Source organism: Puntigrus tetrazona, chromosome 14 (assembly GCF_018831695.1).
Source record: "Puntigrus tetrazona isolate hp1 chromosome 14, ASM1883169v1, whole genome shotgun sequence".
Lineage (NCBI taxonomy): Eukaryota > Metazoa > Chordata > Actinopteri > Cypriniformes > Cyprinidae > Puntigrus > Puntigrus tetrazona.
In genome coordinates, this window is record NC_056712.1 from 4,474,683 (window position 1) to 4,495,127 (window position 20,445).

Here is a 20,445-nt window from a genome sequence, read left to right on the forward strand (position 1 = left end):
GTTGCTTTCAAACAAAGCATGAAAAGATCGATTGCCTTCTGTTAATTGATTCATTAGGTGGCGCCGACCAGCAGTACAGTTTTTAATTTTTTTTTTTTTTTATGTATTTCATGTTTTGCATCAAATACATCTGCTTTTTAACATACACAGATACTAAAGGCACTGTTCTCTGTAATATGCTGTGAGCTGGACAATAACACCCATTGGCATGTTGAAATTTTGGGAGAAACGAAGACCATGCCAAGGATCATCACTTGTTCGTTGTCTTGGAACTTTTTATTACTTATTACTGGCACTGAGTACTATCAGCCTAAAGCCTGTTCGAACACGAGCTCTCAGATTTTTGAGCTGCATTTTGAGTGCAACTTTAATGAAAAATATATATAGAGGGATGGCCAAGATGAATGAGATTTAAGTGTTTCATGGTTACTCTCAAATACAGTCTTTAAAAAAAACTTTATTTCACTTATACAACTTACAAAAAGAATGCAAAAGCAGCACTACACATATACAAAATGACGCTGAAAAATATACATCTTTGTTTAGATATCAATAACTTACAGCATTCAAGAAAAAGAAAAACTAAAGTTCCATTCAGAACACAACTGAATTTTGTCATCAGTGCTTTGCAGTCCTTAACTACGATTAACAAGTCTTTCATATACAGTGTTAAATTCTTTGACTATTAAATGCCCTGTAACTATTACAAAACAATATTTACATTAGAGAACCGCCATAAAAAAATAACCAGCCAGCAGTGGGCGCTGTGAAACCGAGACTAAGGCTTAGAAGATTCAGTGTGTTTTCTGAGAGAAAAGACTTGTTTAGGATTAGTTTTGCTGGATGTAAAGAGTTGCTTCTTAAAGAGACAGACTCGTTTCTCCAAACACGCACTGTGTGACCTGCATCAGTTCACAGAGCTCACTTTGCCTTCTTTGCAAAAAAGGAAAGAATCAGTTTTATAATGGACTGCCAATATGATTATAAAAAGTTCTTGGGCATAGCCTGTTCCAGCCAGACCTGATTGAATAGAAAAAAAAAAAAAAAAAAAATGCTGTTTGGACGTTTTGACCAATGTCACTAATGTTTGTATGGGCCCCAAAACGAAATGGCTCCAGAAAAGAAACATTCTCTGCTGTTATGGCATAGGGTTGGCATATTGCTGACGTGTGTGGGCAGGACCTCCGTTAGCAGCTGCGTCTAACCCCAGCGAGCGTCTATAAGCCGCCGATAGCCTGTAGAGCACATCAGCAGGTGGACACGACTGGGCATCGGCTTTCTGCGTCAACAGCATCTCAAACAAGGAGCTCACTTCAGAAATCAGAGCTCTGCCACCCAGAGGGGCCTTCTCTGGTGTTTTACCAAACGTAGAGAAGGAAACGGAATCATCAGGGCCGGCCGGGGGACAGTGGGCATCAGGGGAGGGCGGCCCATCCGGGACAAACAGGTTCTCGTGGTAGTCAGTTGTCAGAGGAAGAGAAAGACGAGCTATCCATGCCGGATCGGGAATGTCTGAGAACACGTCATCTGTACAAAAAAAGAGGAATAAAACATGTCAAATATGTAAATAAGCACTTGAAAAGTACAACTAATAAATGTATTTCGACCATAATTCTAATAAAATGTTGCAAAACTTCGTCTGAATCTTCACTTGTTTACTTGGTCGGGTTTGTGTGGTTGAAAAACAGGATGACAGGAAATACAGAGAGGAGGTGTGCATTTATCTTTAATTACGTAAACACACATTTCCTTCGCCTGACTTTTCATGGACTGCTGAGTTTTAACACAGACGAGTATTGCTAGTACAACACGGCATGCCCTAAAATGACAGAGCAAAGGAAGCAATGCAGTATAACACTGAACAAGGACATCACCTTCATTAAGCCAGAAAATTCCAGAAATACTTGGTTAAACGAATAAGCTTAAATTTAGTTATAACTATCTGTAATTATCTGTCCTTGTGTGTGAAGCAGCCTCTTAACAAGAAAGGCACGTGGTGCTGCTTCCAAGAAGAACCTCCATGCATTCTTTCCATTGCACAAACAATTCTTCGGATTCTTAAAATTCTTGTTTACAAAAAGGTTGTTTTATGCAGAAAAAAATGTATCACTGCAGGCTACTTCACTCATTAGCGCAGTCTCGGTTTTCTGGAGCGGGCCGAAGCAGAAATGGCCGAGGAGAAGACTGAATCTGATTCAGTGTAGAGAGTACCAAACACAGACCCTGATATCTCTGACACAACCTCACGTGAATCCTCAAACACAGCGAGGCACGACGACAGACATCGGACCCGGCTTTATAGCCTTTCTTAAGTGTTTTTTCTTGTCTGTGGGTCAGAGATTTCAAGGTCTTCATTAAAGGCGGAGGAGAAACAAAAGGACTCAGTTTGTACAGGAGCTTTTGGAGAGAGTGTGTGAGTCGAGATGAAATCCAGCGATCCAAGCTGATCAAACGAACCCACGCCGACCACATCAGAGAGCTCAGTCAAAACCTCCAAACCTCATTTTCATGACTTCCTCTCTCCACAGCCCTTTAAAGCCAGCCTATATCTAAAGTCACCCCTTTGCATTATTTGTTAATAATTATATGCCCCATCGTACTTCTTGCTATCGTTCTTACTTTAATCCCACAAATCTTCTTCTTACAGCCTCTCAATCAATGATGGAGGAAATGATGGCAGTGCCTTTTGAATCAGCAATTTCTCTAAAGTGGTTAAACCCATTGAATCACAGACTTCCATAAAGAATCCAACCACATCCAAACAACCAAAGGCAGGCTTTTACACATTACAGTGACATGTGCGCAACAGCCAACGCTACTGCCTCACTTGCACAAACAAGCAAACCGTCCTTCAGATCAATTCAAATTCAAAAAACTAGAAAAAGTCGCTAGGGCATTTATATGCATTTGCTAAGGTGTTCATGTTGCTTGCTGTGTATGGTTGCTTCAGTTTGGCTCCGAGATCTTTCAAGCTAAGCATGTCTTTGTTGGTCAACACAATTGCAAAACTGATATTTAGCCCTGACAAAACAATTACCCAACATTGCTCTCAAACATATGCCAAAAAATGGTAAATGTACACACCTTTTGGAATCAGTAGTTTTGCATGAGGGCGAAAGATATTTCCCTCCCATTTTCACTGTTTTGGCTTGAAAGTGACTTAGAAAGTGTTAGAGTGGCACTGCTTCAAACATTCCTACACTATTGATTAGTTTTGTGATTCCAACAATATTGTGCCTCAGTGTTAAAGCTGTGGTTCTCATAGAATAAAAACAATTATTAAAATGTTATAGTTTTAATAAGTTTTATCACATCTTTAGCCCAACAAAGTGTCCCCTAGTCTGAAACAGTGCATAAACAGTGCAAGATCGTTTATACACTCAAGATTAACCAACCTGAGCATGAACACAAGCAATACAGATTGCCTCAACAAGCGCCATTATTAATGAAGCACCTAACTAATGTGAAGAATGTAAACTTTTGTTATTCATTTAAAACATACATAAGTGCACCAAAGTGCACATGTGTCACCTACGGCCCTTAAAAAGAGTGTGAGAAGAATGCAGTAGAGAAACAGCAGCCTGAGGACATAGAGACCTTCAAAGGAAGAGTGTGGAGACAGAACAATGTCGTATACTTGCACACACACATGGAAACACACACTCTCACCTTCTCTGTCCCTAGGGTATGCATCACACACACACACATCGTCCGCATTGCACTGAAGTGTTAACAATAAGAGTTATGGCATTACGTGAAGAGCCCAAGGACATGTGAATATTCGTGTGAGCAGGTGTGAACCTTGATTCTCCTGAAAGGGTTAGGATCAATCAGAGGTGTGAGTAAGTGGTTAAAACTGAGATGACTCAGGGAGAAGAGAGGGAATATGTACCTGCATGCTTTAGAAAGAAACCCCCTGATAGTGAACTCAAAACTGTTTGTCTTTAGTAGCATGACTAACACCGTAACCAGATGAACGTTGGGGCAATGCTGACTCAACTGAGCTGAGCTGCCCTGCTGACTTCGTAATAGGAATGGGCAGTATAATCTACAATACAGCACTGATAGCAGTATTCACAAGCTACATATTTGTATTTGTATACTTTTGGATTACTTATGACCTGTACTTATACTGTACAGTGCTTTGATGCAACCTGTGTTGTTAAAAGCGCTATATAAATAAAAATGATTGATTGATTGATTGATCGCTGACCTAAATGTTAATATTTGAAATATTTTGAATGTTTGCCTACATGCCAGTGTGACAGTTATCCAAAACCAGAGAACTGTGAACAAGCAAATGTGTCGTTAAATCATTAAAATATTTACATTTAAATCGGAAAGGCACTTTAAGTTATTATTTTAGGCCAAAGAGGTTTGACTGACAAAAAGTCAACAAGATGATTGATGTATATTGCTGATATATATAATATGAAGATATTTTTCAGTTAGACATCAACAGTGCTTACTAAATTAGTTATTATTTACTGTACAATTATTACTATTATTGTAATTATTATTAATATTTGTCTCGTGCATGTTTTTTCATAAACATGACGTTTACGTAGCCATTCTTTATTGTTAATACTCTAAATAATATCACATTTCACAATGTCAAGAGAAAAAGAATTAGGGAGAATCCATAAAATACGAACAGTTCACTGCCATTTGTATTCATGTAGTCCATAAAAACGTAACTGTAGTCTAACAATGTGAAAACTTTGGAATTTGGAATCTGATTAAGGATCGCAGATTACATGTAATCAGTTACTACCCAGCACTTTCAGTATCGCCGTGTAACTTTGATTTGGTAGAAAAAAATCATTACTGACATGGCTAAAACTGCCCAGACATCAGGGAGATAAAACAAAACAAACTAGACCTTTCATTGAGGAGTACAAAAAAGGTCCCCGTTAATTTACAGCATGCTAAATCTCAGAACAATAGAGGGAAGGAAGTGCACACAAACATTTACTCTATACATAGACAAAGGAAACACAGCAGCGAGAATCTAAATGTATATTAGCACGTCCGGATCAACAAACTTTAAACATGTTTCTAAAGTATGATTTCAATGTTCGATGTTAAATAAAAAAATGAATACTATTCTGTATGTAATTATGCTTTTTTTTCTCGGTCTTAACTTGCTGTGGAAAACAGGATAAATGTGAGATTATCTACAAAAATAGCAAATCCTGTATAGTCACATCTTAATAAAATCATTTCCTTTAGGAAATTTCTGATGTGCAAAAGCTTTGTTTGGATGGACTTTATTAAAATATAGAATAGAATGTTAAAATATCTTGATGTAAATGATGGCGTAATTATTATTTTTGGGTGAACAAAACAGTGGGCTTGAATAGAAATTGCTTTTAAAAGTATGGACATTTACCAGAAGCCAGCAGATTATTGAGACCTTCTTCATATACGGGGTCCACAGGTGAGTCCCAGTCCATATCACCCATTTCACTCTCACCATGACCACTGTCTTTAGTGCTCAGCCAATCAGCATCCTGAGCCCCTGACCTACAATACACAACAAAAACATTAACGCAGTCAGAACGTTTCGGAACATGTGCTCACATCTCAGAGAAGTTAAACAAAATGCAATATAAAGTTCATTAAAAACTGAAGCATGTTGGAGGATTGACAAATAGGGCAATGGAACATCATTTTTTGTCATATTTAATACAATTAATTCAGTTAAAATGATTGATTTTGTGGAAAAGTACAATGCCATTAACTTTTTTAATTGGTTTTTATGATTAGAATAATACGATTGAGGATAATATGATTTAGACAAAACCCTAATAGAATAATGTGGTATTCATTGTAAATACATGTATATTATACACAGTGCCATGCTATAATACCTTTTTGTCACAGGAAATACCTTAATATCAGTTTAACAGTGTTCCCAAAACCTGTGATTTTACTGTAAGCTAAAATGATCTCAAAACTGAATCTAAAACAATACAACACTTAGCTGAAGGAAGTATGACTGTGCCGTCTTTGGTTTAAACAAGCCCTCTCTTGCACTGATGAGTCACAGTCTATGCTATCTGGAATCTGGAAGTTTGATTCTAAATGAGCATAAGTAAAATTTATAGAGACAGTTTTGCATTATGCCTGATACCAATCTGTGTGTGAGTAAGACGATAACAGCTATGATCCGCCTCTTTCTGTACTCAGTGGTTGACAGATACTTCCTTTTTTACAAGAAATCTACCCTTTAAAATAGAGACCAACTTCTTTGGTTATTGTGATTGTGAGGGTATTGTGGTATAGCTTTGTATTCTGTGTGTTAGTGTAGGAGTGAGGGCCACACTTGTTGTCTGGTCAAGGAAGGGTTTGTATAAAAAAATCAAAAGGAGGATAAAATGGTTTACCGGCCAGTTCTGTGAGAATACTTGTTGCCACGAAAATTTGGTCGAGGCTGAAGCTGCCCTTGATGCAACAGAGACAGGAGCTGAGACACCTGCTGTAGAATTAAAATGATGCAAAATGAATAACCTCATATATAAGGGAATATATAATTAACCACATAATTCACTTTAATCTATTTAAATAAAAGGTATTCTTTAGATATGTGTGCACAAAACTAAATGCCCAGATAACCAAGTGTTATTGTATAATCATTAATAATCATTAAATCACAAATGTACCTATGCAAATCATTAGCTAATAATTAATTAAGGCTCAACTGGAAGTTAAAATGCATTCTTCAACCCACTGTGGTAATTATAATACATTTACTCATGTTTATCTGTACATTTGTTAAACATTTGTTGTATTTCATAATTCAGTATATAAATTTGTTCTGTTGCAGAATGAGCTACAACGTAATAAATGCAGTTTGAGCTGTAGAAGGGTCAGGGGAGACAGGAAGCTGTTTCTACACAGGGTCTATTCTTCTAGATGCTATTTCCTTCCAGGATGCACATAAGAAACCCAGCCTTGGCTGCGAGGACAAGCACCGGTGACATTTCGGCCCCTTTCCTCTGCAGTCGCCATAGGTCTAATTTGCCAACTGGGCCAAGTGAGTAAGGGAGGGTGGACTGAGAGGAGGAAAAGAGAAAGAGGGTGGGGTCAGGATCCACGCTCTTCCTGACTGGCCGCAGTATTCACGTGAGGGCTCAAACCCATGCCAGGACCTTTTGTTCTGCTAATCGTTTTGGTAGAGGTAAGCATCTGGGTGGACCCAGATACAGAGGATACACAGTTTGACCAGCACAGCACTTTTGGGCTGTTAACCTTTGAAATAGTAGCTGATGAAAATCTGTTATTCTCACTTTATTTAATAAGAATCAGATCATTACCAGCTATTTGTTGCTGACTACAAGTTTTGTTGCCCATACAAGTCTAAGGAGTATAATCTTACTGTGCAGAAATATCTTTGTTTGGTACCTTCCCCCTCATAGGGTAACTATGGAATGAATCTGCTTTTTCTTCCCACATTCAGTATAACTCTGTAATGTGATAACTTTGAGGATCAGCAGCAATTTTTCTCGAGGCATATTAAAGGTTTAAGTTACTGTGTGACACTGATGTGATTCTGAATACACTTCAGTGTCTACTTCATCTGTCAACTGTCCCCTTAGGCTGCTATAGATATGGGCCAGTCCAACTGCAGAGTGGGAAAGCTATCGTGTACTTGAGCTATTATGACCTGGGATACCTTGAAATCAAAGTCAGTACCTTTTAAAGTAGTTTGATGTAATGCATTTTCATAACTGAAATGTTAAGATTGTAGTAAAAAATCTCTTACTTGCACCTCAGGTGAAGCAGAGGACAGTTCAATTGAACCGTTCTCTGCAAAGGCTGCCATTGAGAGTCGAACAAGGTTCCTCAGGATCTGCCTGTGGTCTGACTCTTCCATCTTTCCTCTTCTTTCTGTTGTCTTTGGTCTCCGTAAGGTGGCTTGATTACTGGGAACTGTAACCATAGTTTCTGAGGCATCTGTGATAGTAAGCTTCACCTCTTCATTTTTGTTTCGTCTGAGTGTGCTGGTCTGTGAGTTAGCAAAAGAAGAGGTGGAAGAGTTTCTGGTCTTTTGCAGGGTTCGTGATGGAGTTCCTGGGTTACAAGGAAGTGCTCCATTCCACTCTATGCTCCCAGGCTTCCTGAGTATCTTACTCTGAGTGAGTGGTGGGTTCCCATCCACTTCTGTATGTGCTTGATTTTGAGTCATGCGAGCAAGGGTTGGTGTGAGTGTAAACTGGCCATGTGGATGAGGCCTTTCCACTAAAGGTGATGTACATGACAACGTCCCAGCTTCATCTTCTTGTGGAGTTTCTTTTCGACCCCGAAGCACTGGTACCAACTGAATGTCAGTCTTGTGGATGTGCTTTTGTGGGCGTCGTGGGTGACGTGTGTAGGTTGACTCAGCTTGTCTACAATTATAAGCACGGTTGTCCCGTTTGTCAGGATGACAGAATGTCTTGGCCAGAGCAATGGCTAGAAATAAAACCAGACAGGTTGATCCAAGGCAAATGGCCAAAAGCATTGTAAAACTATACTGGGCCTGGTGATCATGAGACAAGTTCTTTAGGTGGTCACGAAAGTTAATGAAGGTCAACTCTAAAGTGATTCTTGTGGTTAGCATAGGTGTTCCCATATCAGATACTGCAATGCCCAGTTTAAAAGTTCTGCTGATGAATTCTGTGGCATTGGTTGTGTTAACATAGAGCTGCCCAGTAGTTTTGTCCAGAAAAAATAGGTTAGACGGCTTGCTATCTGTTATTCTAAAACTGAGTCTTCCATTGAGACCAGAATCTGGATCACTGGCCCGAATGGTGGTGGCCAGAAAACCTTCAGGTTTGTTAAGGGACGAGTAATTTCTTGGTTTGTAAAAGTTCTCCTCCAGAGCTTTATTCCCAATTTCAGTCACAATATCCCCTTTGTCCACATTTACTGGTACACTTACCAATGCAATTCCCTTCTTGGGTAGTGGCTCGTGGATTACAGGATAATTGTCATTAACATCCTGTATCTCAACCAGCACTGTTGCAGTACTGGTCATTGGTGGGTAACCTTGATCTACAGCCTCCACAATAAATGAGTAGGAGTGGGTTTCCTCAAAGTCTAATGATTGTTGGACAGTAACAGCCCCACTGCTGGGGTGGACTGAGAAAAATGCTGATGGTGTTCCCAGTTCATTTGATTCTCTAATGGAGAATGATACCCTTCCACTGAGGTCCATGTCAACATCATGAGCTTCCACAGTCAAAAAATGTAACCCAGGAGTGTTGTTCTCTTTAACGGCGCTCCGGTAGTGATTTTTGACAAACATTGGTGCGTTATCATTTTCATCCAAAACATAGACAGTCAAGTGTTTAATACAGGATAAAGAAGGATCACCATGGTCCTGAGCTAGAAGAGTGAGGTTATATTCCATTTGTCTCTCACGATCCAGTGTATTGTTGGTTACAATCATGTAATTGTCTCCATGGATCTGTTTCAGTCTGAAGGGGCCAGATCCACTCAGGATTTGCACTTGAACCTGCCCATTTGCCCCAGAATCGGCATCAGATACCATCACAAGAGCGAGGAAGGTTTCATTTGGTGCTCCTTCAGAAACGGTTGCAACAGGGGAATCTGGTGGAGTCCATGTTATATGTATGCGAGGAGCATTATCATTGACGTCTCGCAATTTGACCTGCAGCTTGTGGTGAGACGGGATAGCATTGGGCCCCAGATCTCGAGCTTGGATGTCTACCTCATACACATTCTTTTCTTCAAAATCTAAAGGGCCTTGTAAAGTCACAGCACCAGTTTTGGCATCTATGCTGAATAGTCTTTGCACTTCCGGTGGGGAATGTTTACTGAGAGAGTATTCAACCTCCCCATTAGCACCTTGATCCGGATCTGTAGCGCGGAGATTAATGACAATCATCCCACGAACAGTGTCCTCTGCTAGCTCGATAACTGCTGGGGCCTCCTCAAATACAGGGCTATTGTCATTGGAGTCAAGAATTGTGACTATAACTTTTGTGCTTCCAGATTTTGGTGGGTTTCCTTTGTCCCAGGCTGTTAGAACAAGTTCTAAAGTTGGCTGCAACTCTCTGTCCAGTTCTTTGATTACCACCAATTCAGCCTGTTTGGCCCCTGCAGAAGTACGGATATCCAAAGCAAAGTGTTGATTGGAAGACAGGGTGTAGGTCTGCAAGCCATTCGGTCCTGCATCTGGATCTACAGCCCGGTCCAGAGGGATACGCATTCTCAGGGAGGCTGTCTCAGAGATCTCCACCTCCTGCACTCGGCTGGGAAAGACTGGGCTGTGGTCATTTTGGTCTATCACCTCCACACGAACTGACAGGAAATGCATAGCACCAGCCTTTCTGTAGAGAACACTGAAGGCCAGTTCACAAAATTCTGTTCCCCAGCATAGCTCTTCTCGGTCCAGCCTGCCCAGAGTTGACACGGTACCATCCTTTGAATCAACTGTGACTGGTAGAGTATGCCCATGCGGCACGACACGGAAATTTTCCAGTGATCCTGTTTCCCCACGTTCACGTAGGTCATCAAGGAGGCAACCCACCTTTGTCCCTGAGTGCTGCTCTTCCCTGACATGATACTGGATAATGGGGGAACAGAGCCCATATTATGGGCATGACAGGGTGGCCACTCAATAAGAGCTGCCAGAAGGAGCAAAGCCTGGAGCATGACTGTGTGCGAGGTTTCCTATTTCCTTTTACGTAGAGTCAGATGTGCTAAGCTACTAGACAGGCATTCTAATACATCTACAGTTCACAACAGGTATTCAAAACCTATACTTCTATGATTAGTCTATGGTTAAAAAAAATGCTATTTTAGAGTAAAAATTAGACAGTACCACCACAACCAGGTGCTTTGTAAATTACCATTTACAGTAAATATGAAAGTCATAAAAATGAGAAAATTATCATCACAAAGTTTCACAGTTATAACTGTATAGCATCGTTATCCTATATTAACATTGAGATGTGCTGATATCAACAGACATTCCTCAACACAATAACTAAACAGTAAACGGCCACAGAAAATATGGATCACTATTCAAACAAAAAAAAAAACCACTTTTATAAAAGTATAAGTTATCCAGACCATTCTAATTTAGAAACAAAGTTATCAACTCTCTTAGCCAAACCAATTTCATTCTAGAGCTATACTCACTCACACACAGCTGCTGCTTCCCGGCCCAGGACTCCAGTCAGCATTAAAGTGAGGAGCTGAGGAACTTAGGGGGCTGGGACGGCACATTCAAGGGACATGGCCTGTAAACCAATAACAGATAGTGAGGGAGGAGTATACAGTGCTGCTTAACTCCACCCATCTGTAGCAAGGAGCGGATTTAGGAGAAATGAGACTGGAATCAACGGTGCGCTTTTAACGAAACATGATCCCACTTCTTTCATTCACTGCCTCTAGCTCTTCACACATCTGACTTTACTCCTTTTCCAAACTGTCTAAATAAACACAGTAAGAGTCACGGTCTATGGCATCTGTCATCAGAGTTGAAGCAAACCTGAAACTCTGAAAACAAAAACAAACGCCTGGAGCTGAACTCTGAGGGTGCTGCATTTTGTTTTCGATTTGAAGCATCTAACGTTTTTCTGCAATGGCCATCAGTAGTCAGCAATCATTTATAACAAAACTACTGATGTTTGAGGTAATTGTTTTGTCTTTTCTGAATATTGTTACGCTGCATACAATTTATGATGTCAAAAGAAAAGAAAAAGGTTCTGATTAAAAAAATTGACAGTCATACATGTGGTACAAACTGATACTTTCCCCATATTCATAAGCCAATATATTTAACCTATATTGTCAGTTAACGTATTATAAATAAACATGAATTAACATTCATCTAAATAAATCGTTTGTAGAAATGTCTAAATAAATTTGTATTTAATTTCAGCTATTACCGATGGTTTTGGTTGAACACTAAGAGGACAATAATGTTATTGAAGGATTGTAGCCAATGAAAAGAGGATGGTGAAAGGGGAAAAGTGCACTTCCTCTACATGGGGTCTCCTAACACAAACTATCCCATTACCTGCAAGCCAATAAAAGCTTTTCCCAGAGTGATAACGCTGCATGATAACAGAGAGGTAACGTGTTACTGCAGCCCTGTCGCTTGTGTTGTCCAGAGACAGTGGGTGGGAGATCAGAGGCTTTAACTCTTGAGCGCACATTTAGGTTTGAAATGGGCAGTAGGGAGTTCTCCTCCTCTGAGAGCTGGTGTGCATGTGTTTCTTAGGGGTCAAAGGTCACTCCATGTGATTGGTGTCTATCTCTAAAATAAACAGGCTCGGCCTTCACACATAATCCTCTCTCCATTTTCTAATTAACTCCATCTGGAAAAAACATTGACGCAGAGATTGTATACTCATGTTCTCTTATTTCGTCTCTTTCCATTTGCTTCCTTTGCATACTTTCTCCCATTCGCTCTCTTTCTGCAGGTCACAAAGGATATAGATTGAGAATTTTTTCTGTATTTTGTTTCATTTTAGGAGAAACAGAGGAACATGCCCGCATCAAATATCACCTTAAAACAAACATACGAAAGTAGAGGAACTAAATTTTAGAAACTGTGCGTTTTAATGCAAACTTATTGAATCAGTGATCCAGGGGAAAAAATTAAAAGCTAAAGTTTTGAGACTTGAAATGTTGTGCATGAATCATATTAAACTTATTTAAACTCAATCTTTCAAAGATTTTAAACATTCATTAAGTTTTACATCAATCGTATTAAAAAAAAAAGTTAGTTTTTGGGGGGTAAAATGTGACCTGGGCGTGTTCTTGAAAGGTTTTGTCATATGAATGAATTCAGATATATTTTAAATAATAATGCAGCTAGAAGCTCCAAAGCTAAAAGGGCACATGCATGTGTGCAAAAATATAATGCAATTATTTGTGAGGTTTTCCCAGTGAAATCCCAAAATACCCTGTATCTGGCTGCCACATTGCTTAGCTGAGGTTTTCTTCAACATAGCATATGTGAATTAAATTAGACCACAGTCCCGACACACTCTGTGTGTGCGTTTCACACTGACCTCCCCCAGCGCTCGGGTTTTCCCCCTTCCCATTTCCACTACCTCCACCTTCCCTTATCACAGTAGGATGAGGGATCTAAACATCATTGTACTGCTCAAACAATAGACGGTGACACAGTAAAGCAGCCAGCAGAAATAAACTACTGCTGCTTGCTGTTGATGTTTTCAGCAGACGGAGAGGAAATGGTGAAGACGCACATAAACAGAAGTTTCACTGGCTTGAGGTCAGTGTGTCTCATCTGAGGGCTGGAAGGAATGCCAAACAATCTCACAACACATTCCTGTCAGACGACAGCCTCTTATCTCGGATGGATATTTGAACAAACAATGTCCATCTGACAAACAAGCTGTCCAGTCAAGCACTTTATCTCACAACATACAGCAACAAAAGATATAGAGCAACAATCCCAAATTCTGCTGAACCATATCACAAAAGCTCATCTTAGAGGAAATAGTCTAGCAGGACTAAAGAGATGAAGATAAGACTGTGAGATCTTGTGATACCGAAAGGTTTAGGGGGTGAAAAAAGAGGGGAATGATAAAAAAAAAGCAGTAAATTAGACTAAAATAGAAAGAGCAGGTTTCAACCATGTGTGTTTAAATATGGGCTGCAGGGCACGTTAGAGACTAATTTAATATATATCCATTCATTGTTTCAGAGATTTTTTTAACAGCTCTCTTTTTTATTTACAGTGCACAAAAATAAGGAGTTGTCCAAATGAAGGTCCTAGCACTGCGTTTTACTAATCAGAAATTAGGTTTTGATACATTTATGGTAAAATATTTATCTTCATGGAACAAGATTTACTTTACAAAACTGTCACTGGAGTAGTACTTATTCAGAAGGTGCACCTTTGTACCTTATTTACACCTAAAGGTACCAATGTGCATTTTAGTACGTAAATGTTTGTATTAATTTGTATTATTTATTTTATGTTATAAATACGTGCTTATATTTGTACTTTTTTTTTTGACAGTGCACTTGCTCTAGAACTGTAAGAGTGTCTTTCTTTTTTTCTAACACAAAAGAAGATACAGTAGCCATTAACTTTCTTACACTTAGACAAAACTGCTATGGACGTCTGTGGCTGGTATTTGTGATGAAAGAATGAACTCACGTAAAATGTAAAAACCCTGCTTTAAAATACAGGTAAACCTGCACTTCAATTTTAATAATCATCTTATAATGTCAATTTAGCCAAACCTGCTTTACCATTTTTAACTAAAGTTGCTGACCGGCTGCTGACCTTCACATCGCTTCTGAAGGTGAAGAGAGACTGATACTTCACATCACCTCCGTGTGTTCAGGAGTCTGTTGAGACAAGAGCACAGCCTCTTAAACACTCCACCGTTGACATGATTCAGACCTGATAAAATGACCTGGACCTCCTCCTGAGGACAGAGCCTTAAGACAAATCTGCCCTGGCTAAACCATAAACAGAGATATGGAGAGTGAAGAGGACTTCCAATTATTCTTATGTGGACCGTGTTTCAGGGCAGGAAATAGCTGAACTACTGACCTAGATGTTCATTTCAGGACAAGGGGAGGACTCAAGATAATGATATGTGATCACCAATGAGACAACGAAAGATTTGAGCAAATATACTTATGCTGGTTTATTGATGTCGGACGATATTTGAAAATCTGAAATCTAAGGGTACAAAAAATGTAAAATAAAAATACGTACCCCATTTACCCTTAAAATACATATAATACATAGAAGTCCCTAAAAAAATAAAAACACTGAAAGTCCATTTTCAATCATATGCAAAACTCCTGTTCTGTCATCTGCTGGTTCGATCAGTTCACAGTGCACATGATTAAATTCCAATAAACTATTTTTAATTGAATTATTGTATGAATTATATATATTACACCATCTTTCTGAAAAAAAAAAAACTTTTAGAAAGATGCAAAGAAAGAGCGATGGCTGTTTACTGTGTGTTAGTGTTAGTTACAATACTTTAATTCAAACGAGTGTCAAATTATTAGTGATCATTTTAAACAGTGAATTAATTAAGTGAATAAAAAACAATAATAATAATTGTTTTGTGAACAAAAAATAAAATAACAAAAATAAGCTCTTAATAACAAGCCAATTTTAAATTATTTCTAGGTATTACACAAGCTGGATTACACAAATATTGATATTGTCTGTGATGAGTTAAATTTCCCAAAACACATTATGGGAATGATAAGAAACGTTTTTTTCCCGAATTTAGCACATGACAGTCATTATCAGCAATTGGGAAATGCCTAAAATAAAACCTATTGAAACAAATGGGCAGATTTCAGTGGACATTGGCCTTGGTCTGGTGTACTTGGTGGGCATTGTTCACTTACTTGTGCAAGTGAATGTTCGTCATGAAGGAAGGAGGTGCTTTAAATGTTTCTGATGAGAAACGTATCATAGTACACACTGGCAAGGGAAGAAAAGCAAAACAGCTATCATGAAAAAGAAGCACTCAAAGTATAACCTGCAACTGTTACTATTGAGCTATTTTTTAACACCTGATATAATTTTGTATGAATGAATGTAGGCTGTTCAGTGATGTTAATATCTGTGACTTAAAACCACTTCATTTAGATGCCACTATAAGGTAATCATTTATTTTTACCATTTTATTCAGTGTTGAAATCAGGGTGCATAATTTTTTTTCACATTTTCAGATTCGATTTAATATACTGTTTTTGCTCAGTGCCTCAGAGCCCTGCTCCCCACAATCTACAGCATTCATCACTTTCACCAATACTTGCACATTCCCGTAATTTGTTGCGGCTAAAGCCCGTGCCGAGAACAAAAATATAGATGTAATGTTCCGTGGCTGATAAGTTGCTAAAAAAGTAAACAGAGCGCATGATAAAAGTACTAGATTTTCAGCAATGGGCATTTCCCTGATTCAAGTCCAGCCCTGGGTTCACTGCATGTGTAATGATTACACAGCGACACAGTGTTGCAAAATAAGTCCGTTTTACTCCAAATAAAAGCTGAACAGAAGACAGAAATCTTCATCAGACTTCATCTACAAACAACTGAAAGCTCAGAGCCATGCTGCGCTTCATTTTCTTCCTGATGTGTCTTTTGCAGTTAAAGCACACTAGTAAGTGGATTTAAGTTTATGAGTATTGATACGAAAAAGTCACATTTTATTCAGTGTGTTACTCAAGACAGTTGTTTCAGTTGATCTGTTCTGTGGTCTTCAGTGCTGAGTGTTACGGGAGCTGTCACCCCAAAGCCAATTATAGTAAATGGCACCTACATGAACCCAGAATTAGGCAGGTATCATGCTAGGTTGAGGAACCTCGCTCGCAGCTGCCTGGATATCAAAGAGAAACACAACGGTGCACAGGGTAAGCCTTTTTCATGTTTCATCAGTCAGCTTTTATTTAAAGCCACGCTGAAAATGTGTGTTTAGACACACTGAATGTATGCTTCTTGGGATTTTGAATTTTTTTTTTTTCTAAAAGCTATTTTTCAGTTTTATGCTAAAAAACTGAACAGTAAAAAAAATGAATGAATGTTGAAATCAGCTTTTTAACAAAATAAATATAAAAACAAATAAAAATGAATGACTAAATGTATGAATTAATAAACTTTGAAAACAGCATAAATACAAATGAACGAATGAATAAATTAATTGATGGATGGATGAATAAATGTTGAAAACAGATTTTCAACCAATTAAATCTAAAAATAAACTAAAATGAATGGATGAATGAATTAATAAACAATAAATGAATTAATACTAACAGTCTTACTTTTTGATGTCTTGTTCTAATGTTGAGAAAAACCCAATAAAATATGTTGGAAAAAAAAAATCTTACTTTTTAATGGATGATTTGGACGGGATATTGTATTGACTTGCAGACAACCTTTTTTCAGTCACTAGGCTACATAATCCTCATATTTTCATTCGTGTTATTTGATTACTTCTTTCTTTGTCAAGCTCTTCTGATCTCTGTTTCTCCTCAGATGGCATGTACGTCCTGACAACAGAAAGTGGTACGTACTACCAGACCTTCTGTGACATGACCACAGCCGGCGGTGGCTGGACTCTGGTGGCCAGCGTCCATGAGAACAACATCAATGGGAAGTGCTCTCTCGGTGATCGCTGGTCGAGCCAGCAGGGAAATGACCGAAACCTGCCTGAAGGAGACGAGACCTGGGCAAACACCGTCACATTCGGCAGCGCGGAGGCCTCTACTAGTGATGACTACAAGGTACAAACCTCAAACGCAAAACCTCAGCACACCCTTGAATTAATCTGACCACCCAGTGCTGTCGTATCCCACAGAATCCTGGGTACTACGACATTTCTGCAAAAGACGTGTCAGTGTGGCATGTTCCCAATAAAGAGCAGCTGAAGAGTTGGACGTCTTCTGCTGTCCTGCGCTACCATACAGAGAGCCAGTTCCTCAAGGAGCATGGTGGAAACCTTTACCACTTATTCAAGGTGAAACATAAAATGCTAGGATTTCTTCTATTCTAATATGTCAGTTCAATGAGACTGTAAGTACTAAAATACATTTATTTCAGTATGCACAGTCTCAATGAACTGAGATATATTAAGAACCATCAGTAGTTATCAAATTATCTAATTGTTGACAGTTGGACTGGATGACAAAAAATGATCATAAAAAACCCCTCAAAAAAATGCAATAGTTATCAAACTATTGCCTTTACATATAACAGATTAGTAGTTATATGTATGATTATGATTATGATATGATTATGTATTTTAATGCACTTTATGATGCATTTTATTATCAAAAGAATAATATATATAATACATTATAAATTGACACTTTATTCTGATAGTCTCATTCATTTGTAACTACTATATGTGCACTAACTCTCAGAATAGACTGTTGGGGTAGGTTTACAAATGAATAAGGTTCTTTGAAACCACAAATACAAAAACATTTAATGTTTTGTCTTATTTGAACAGAAATACCCTGTGAAGTTTGGAGCAGGACAGTGTAAGAGCGATATGGGACCCAGCAGTCCGGTGGTGTATGATACTGGAGACAAAGATGGACCATCTGTTGGAAGTATTCAACTCTATATTGCATTAAAGAAACTTATGTAGAGAATATGCATAAATACATGGCTACAAACCATATTTGATCTGTTTACCTCAGAGTCCAGCTTCGTAACCTTCAGAGTGTTTAACGCTGATCAAGCAGCCATGGCCATGTGCTCTGGACATAAACCTACTGAATGCAATTCTCAGCATGTAAGTCATGCTTTCGCCAGCATCTGTCAGTTTTTAGTTTAAAGGCGTCAGACTGATGTATGTGTGTTTTGCAGTATTGCATCGGTGGAGGAGGATTTTTCCCAGACCCCCAGCAGTGTGGAGACTTCACCTCTCAGGAGCAAGCATTTAAAGCTCTCACTCAATCAAGCGTGCTGCTCTTCTATCGTTAGTCTCATTAACAGACGTCTTTTAATGTTTACAGTAAATCACATGCTGAGCTGAATTGTACACGTACAAAGTTAATATTTCTGGTTTGACGTGTGAATGTTTACATCAATAAACCTCTAAAAAATGTTTCCATAGTCATTTTTTAATAAAACTATTTTAGCGATAGGATTTTAGAATTAAACTGTATATTTATTAGCATTTCATTCGGCTATTCAAATGTTGTTAGATTTGATGAGTTCAGTTTAACTGGTAATTTTGAGAATTCATCATTCCATCACTTTAATTCTGGCATGTCCTGTGGGATCCTCCAGGGTTTGGCCGACAACCTGCTGATAGATTCTGCAACTATTATCATGAAAATTCATTGTTTTATAAAAATAATAATGTTTTGATTTGTATTGCAATGCTTACTGTGCTAAACCCAGTTAGCATCTGTTTGAACCACAAACACCACAATAATTATTATAAAGTATATAGAGGCTTCATTATTTTAAATGTATTAGAAGTCACAAGTAATATTAACATTTACTGTAATGTTTCCAGTACACTTAAAGGAACACTACACTTTTTTTTGGAAATAGGCTGATTCTCCAACTCCCCCAGAGTTAATAAGTCGAGTTTTACTGTTTTGGAAGATGCAGAGCCATAATGTGTAATAAAATTGACAATAATCGCTAGAAATTAAGTGTCCCCAACTAAGCAAACCAGAGGCGACAGCGACAAGGAGCCAAAACCCATCCATGACAGAATGGAAAAAAGAAACCTTGGGAGAAACTAGGCTCAGTTGGGGACCAGTTCTTCTCTGGCCGGAGAAGTTTCCAGTTCGATTTTAAACGTAACTACGTCAGATTGTTTGTGTGGAATATAACTACAGAAGAGTCAAGTTTTAGTGACAATAATCTGACAGCAATAAGATTATTGACAATAATCTCTTCCTAAACGTGGGGAAAACAAAAGAACTAGTCATCGACTTCAGAAGTGGACCTCTAGTTCACCCCGCATTGACCATCAACGATGCTGCAGTGAAGAGGGTGAGCAGCACCAAGTTCCTTGGGGTGCATGACTCTGAGAACCTCTCCTAGACAACAAACACCACATCGCTGGCCAAGAAAGCTCAGTCACACTTTTACTTCCTCTGCAAACTTAGGAAAGCACAGAAACCTACGATCGTGTGCTCCTTCTACAAGGACACCATTGAGAGCATCCTCTCCAGATGCATCACTTCCTGCCAAAAGACACCGCAATGCATCGTGAATACCGTCAAGATCAGCCTCTCTGCCCTCCCTTAAAGGCCATCTTCCACACCGGCCTCACCGGCATTGCTACTGACAGCTCACGTTGCTAAACCTCCATTTTAGTCTCCAGCTTTAGGAAGAAGATACTCCAAGCTTGCTTCCCAAAGGCTTTCAAACTGTTTCATCCATCAGGCTGTCAGGAAGCTGAACTTAGCCCATAACCTCCCTCCCACCTCCCACCTCCACCTGAACTTAAAAAGCTACAGCTCACGCCACACTTCCTCACTGCCCAAAAGAAACTTAGGCTCTCTGCACTTTAGACTTTTACAGGCTAATAATGCACTAATCTAATACCGCTTCTGTTAATCAATCCTTATATTTAATTTCAAGATGCTTACAGATAATGTATATCTATACCATTACACTGCTTTCATTTCAGATGCATGCTTATTAGAACCTTTCGTTACCCACTTGATTCATATTTATATAAGCATATATTTATTATTTGGAAAATACAATGCAAATCCTCGTTGAAGAGAAGAGAAATGGTATTTTAATTATTCTGTATGTCCATACACATGGTGGCATTGAGAACTAAAAATCTTGAACCTGGATTCAATGATCTATGCTAAGCTATGCTAAAAGTGCTATCGCCAGACGCGGAGATCGACTAAATGAATTTCAAAAACGGTAAAACTCAACAAATTAACTCTGGGGGAGTTGGAGAATGGAGTGGAGTGGAGTGT

At 38.8% G+C, this 20,445-nt stretch overlaps 2 protein-coding genes across 3 annotated transcripts; one reads left to right on the forward strand and one right to left on the reverse strand.

Moving 5' to 3' along the window:
- Positions 1 to 947: 947 nt before the first annotated feature.
- LOC122358089 (protocadherin-12-like) lies at positions 948 to 11,221 on the reverse strand. The gene is given in 5 exon segments (XM_043257864.1): positions 948 to 1,527; positions 5,393 to 5,526; positions 6,390 to 6,481; positions 7,769 to 10,587; positions 10,590 to 11,221. Coding segments are annotated over 5 exon segments (3,510 nt in total). The 5' UTR covers positions 10,666 to 11,221; the 3' UTR covers positions 948 to 1,138.
- A 4,757-nt stretch (positions 11,222 to 15,978) lies between these two features.
- Positions 15,979 to 18,590, forward strand: itln3 (intelectin 3). Of its 2 annotated transcripts, XM_043256483.1 has the most exons (7): positions 15,979 to 16,139; positions 16,243 to 16,389; positions 17,012 to 17,259; positions 17,334 to 17,492; positions 17,988 to 18,090; positions 18,181 to 18,275; positions 18,350 to 18,590. In XM_043256483.1, the coding sequence occupies exons 1-7, from the start codon at positions 16,088 to 16,090 to the stop codon at positions 18,464 to 18,466; spliced, it is 921 nt and encodes a 306-aa protein (XP_043112418.1). In that variant the 5' UTR covers positions 15,979 to 16,087; the 3' UTR covers positions 18,467 to 18,590. The 2 variants fall into 2 exon arrangements, with proteins under 2 accessions (XP_043112418.1, XP_043112419.1); XM_043256484.1 differs by lacking the exon at positions 17,334 to 17,492.
- The last annotated feature ends 1,855 nt before the right edge of the window (positions 18,591 to 20,445 follow it).

Bases quoted from the DNA above. Each gene is read 5' to 3' on its own strand.
- itln3 (XM_043256483.1), top strand. From the start codon at position 16,088: ATGCTGCGCTTCATTTTCTTCCTGATGTGTCTTTTGCAGTTAAAGCAC. The intron at 16,390-17,011 runs GTAAGCCTTTTT...GTTTCTCCTCAG, and splicing joins GAAACACAACGGTGCACAGG to ATGGCATGTACGTCCTGACA. The intron at 17,493-17,987 runs GTGAAACATAAA...TTATTTGAACAG, and splicing joins ACCTTTACCACTTATTCAAG to AAATACCCTGTGAAGTTTGG.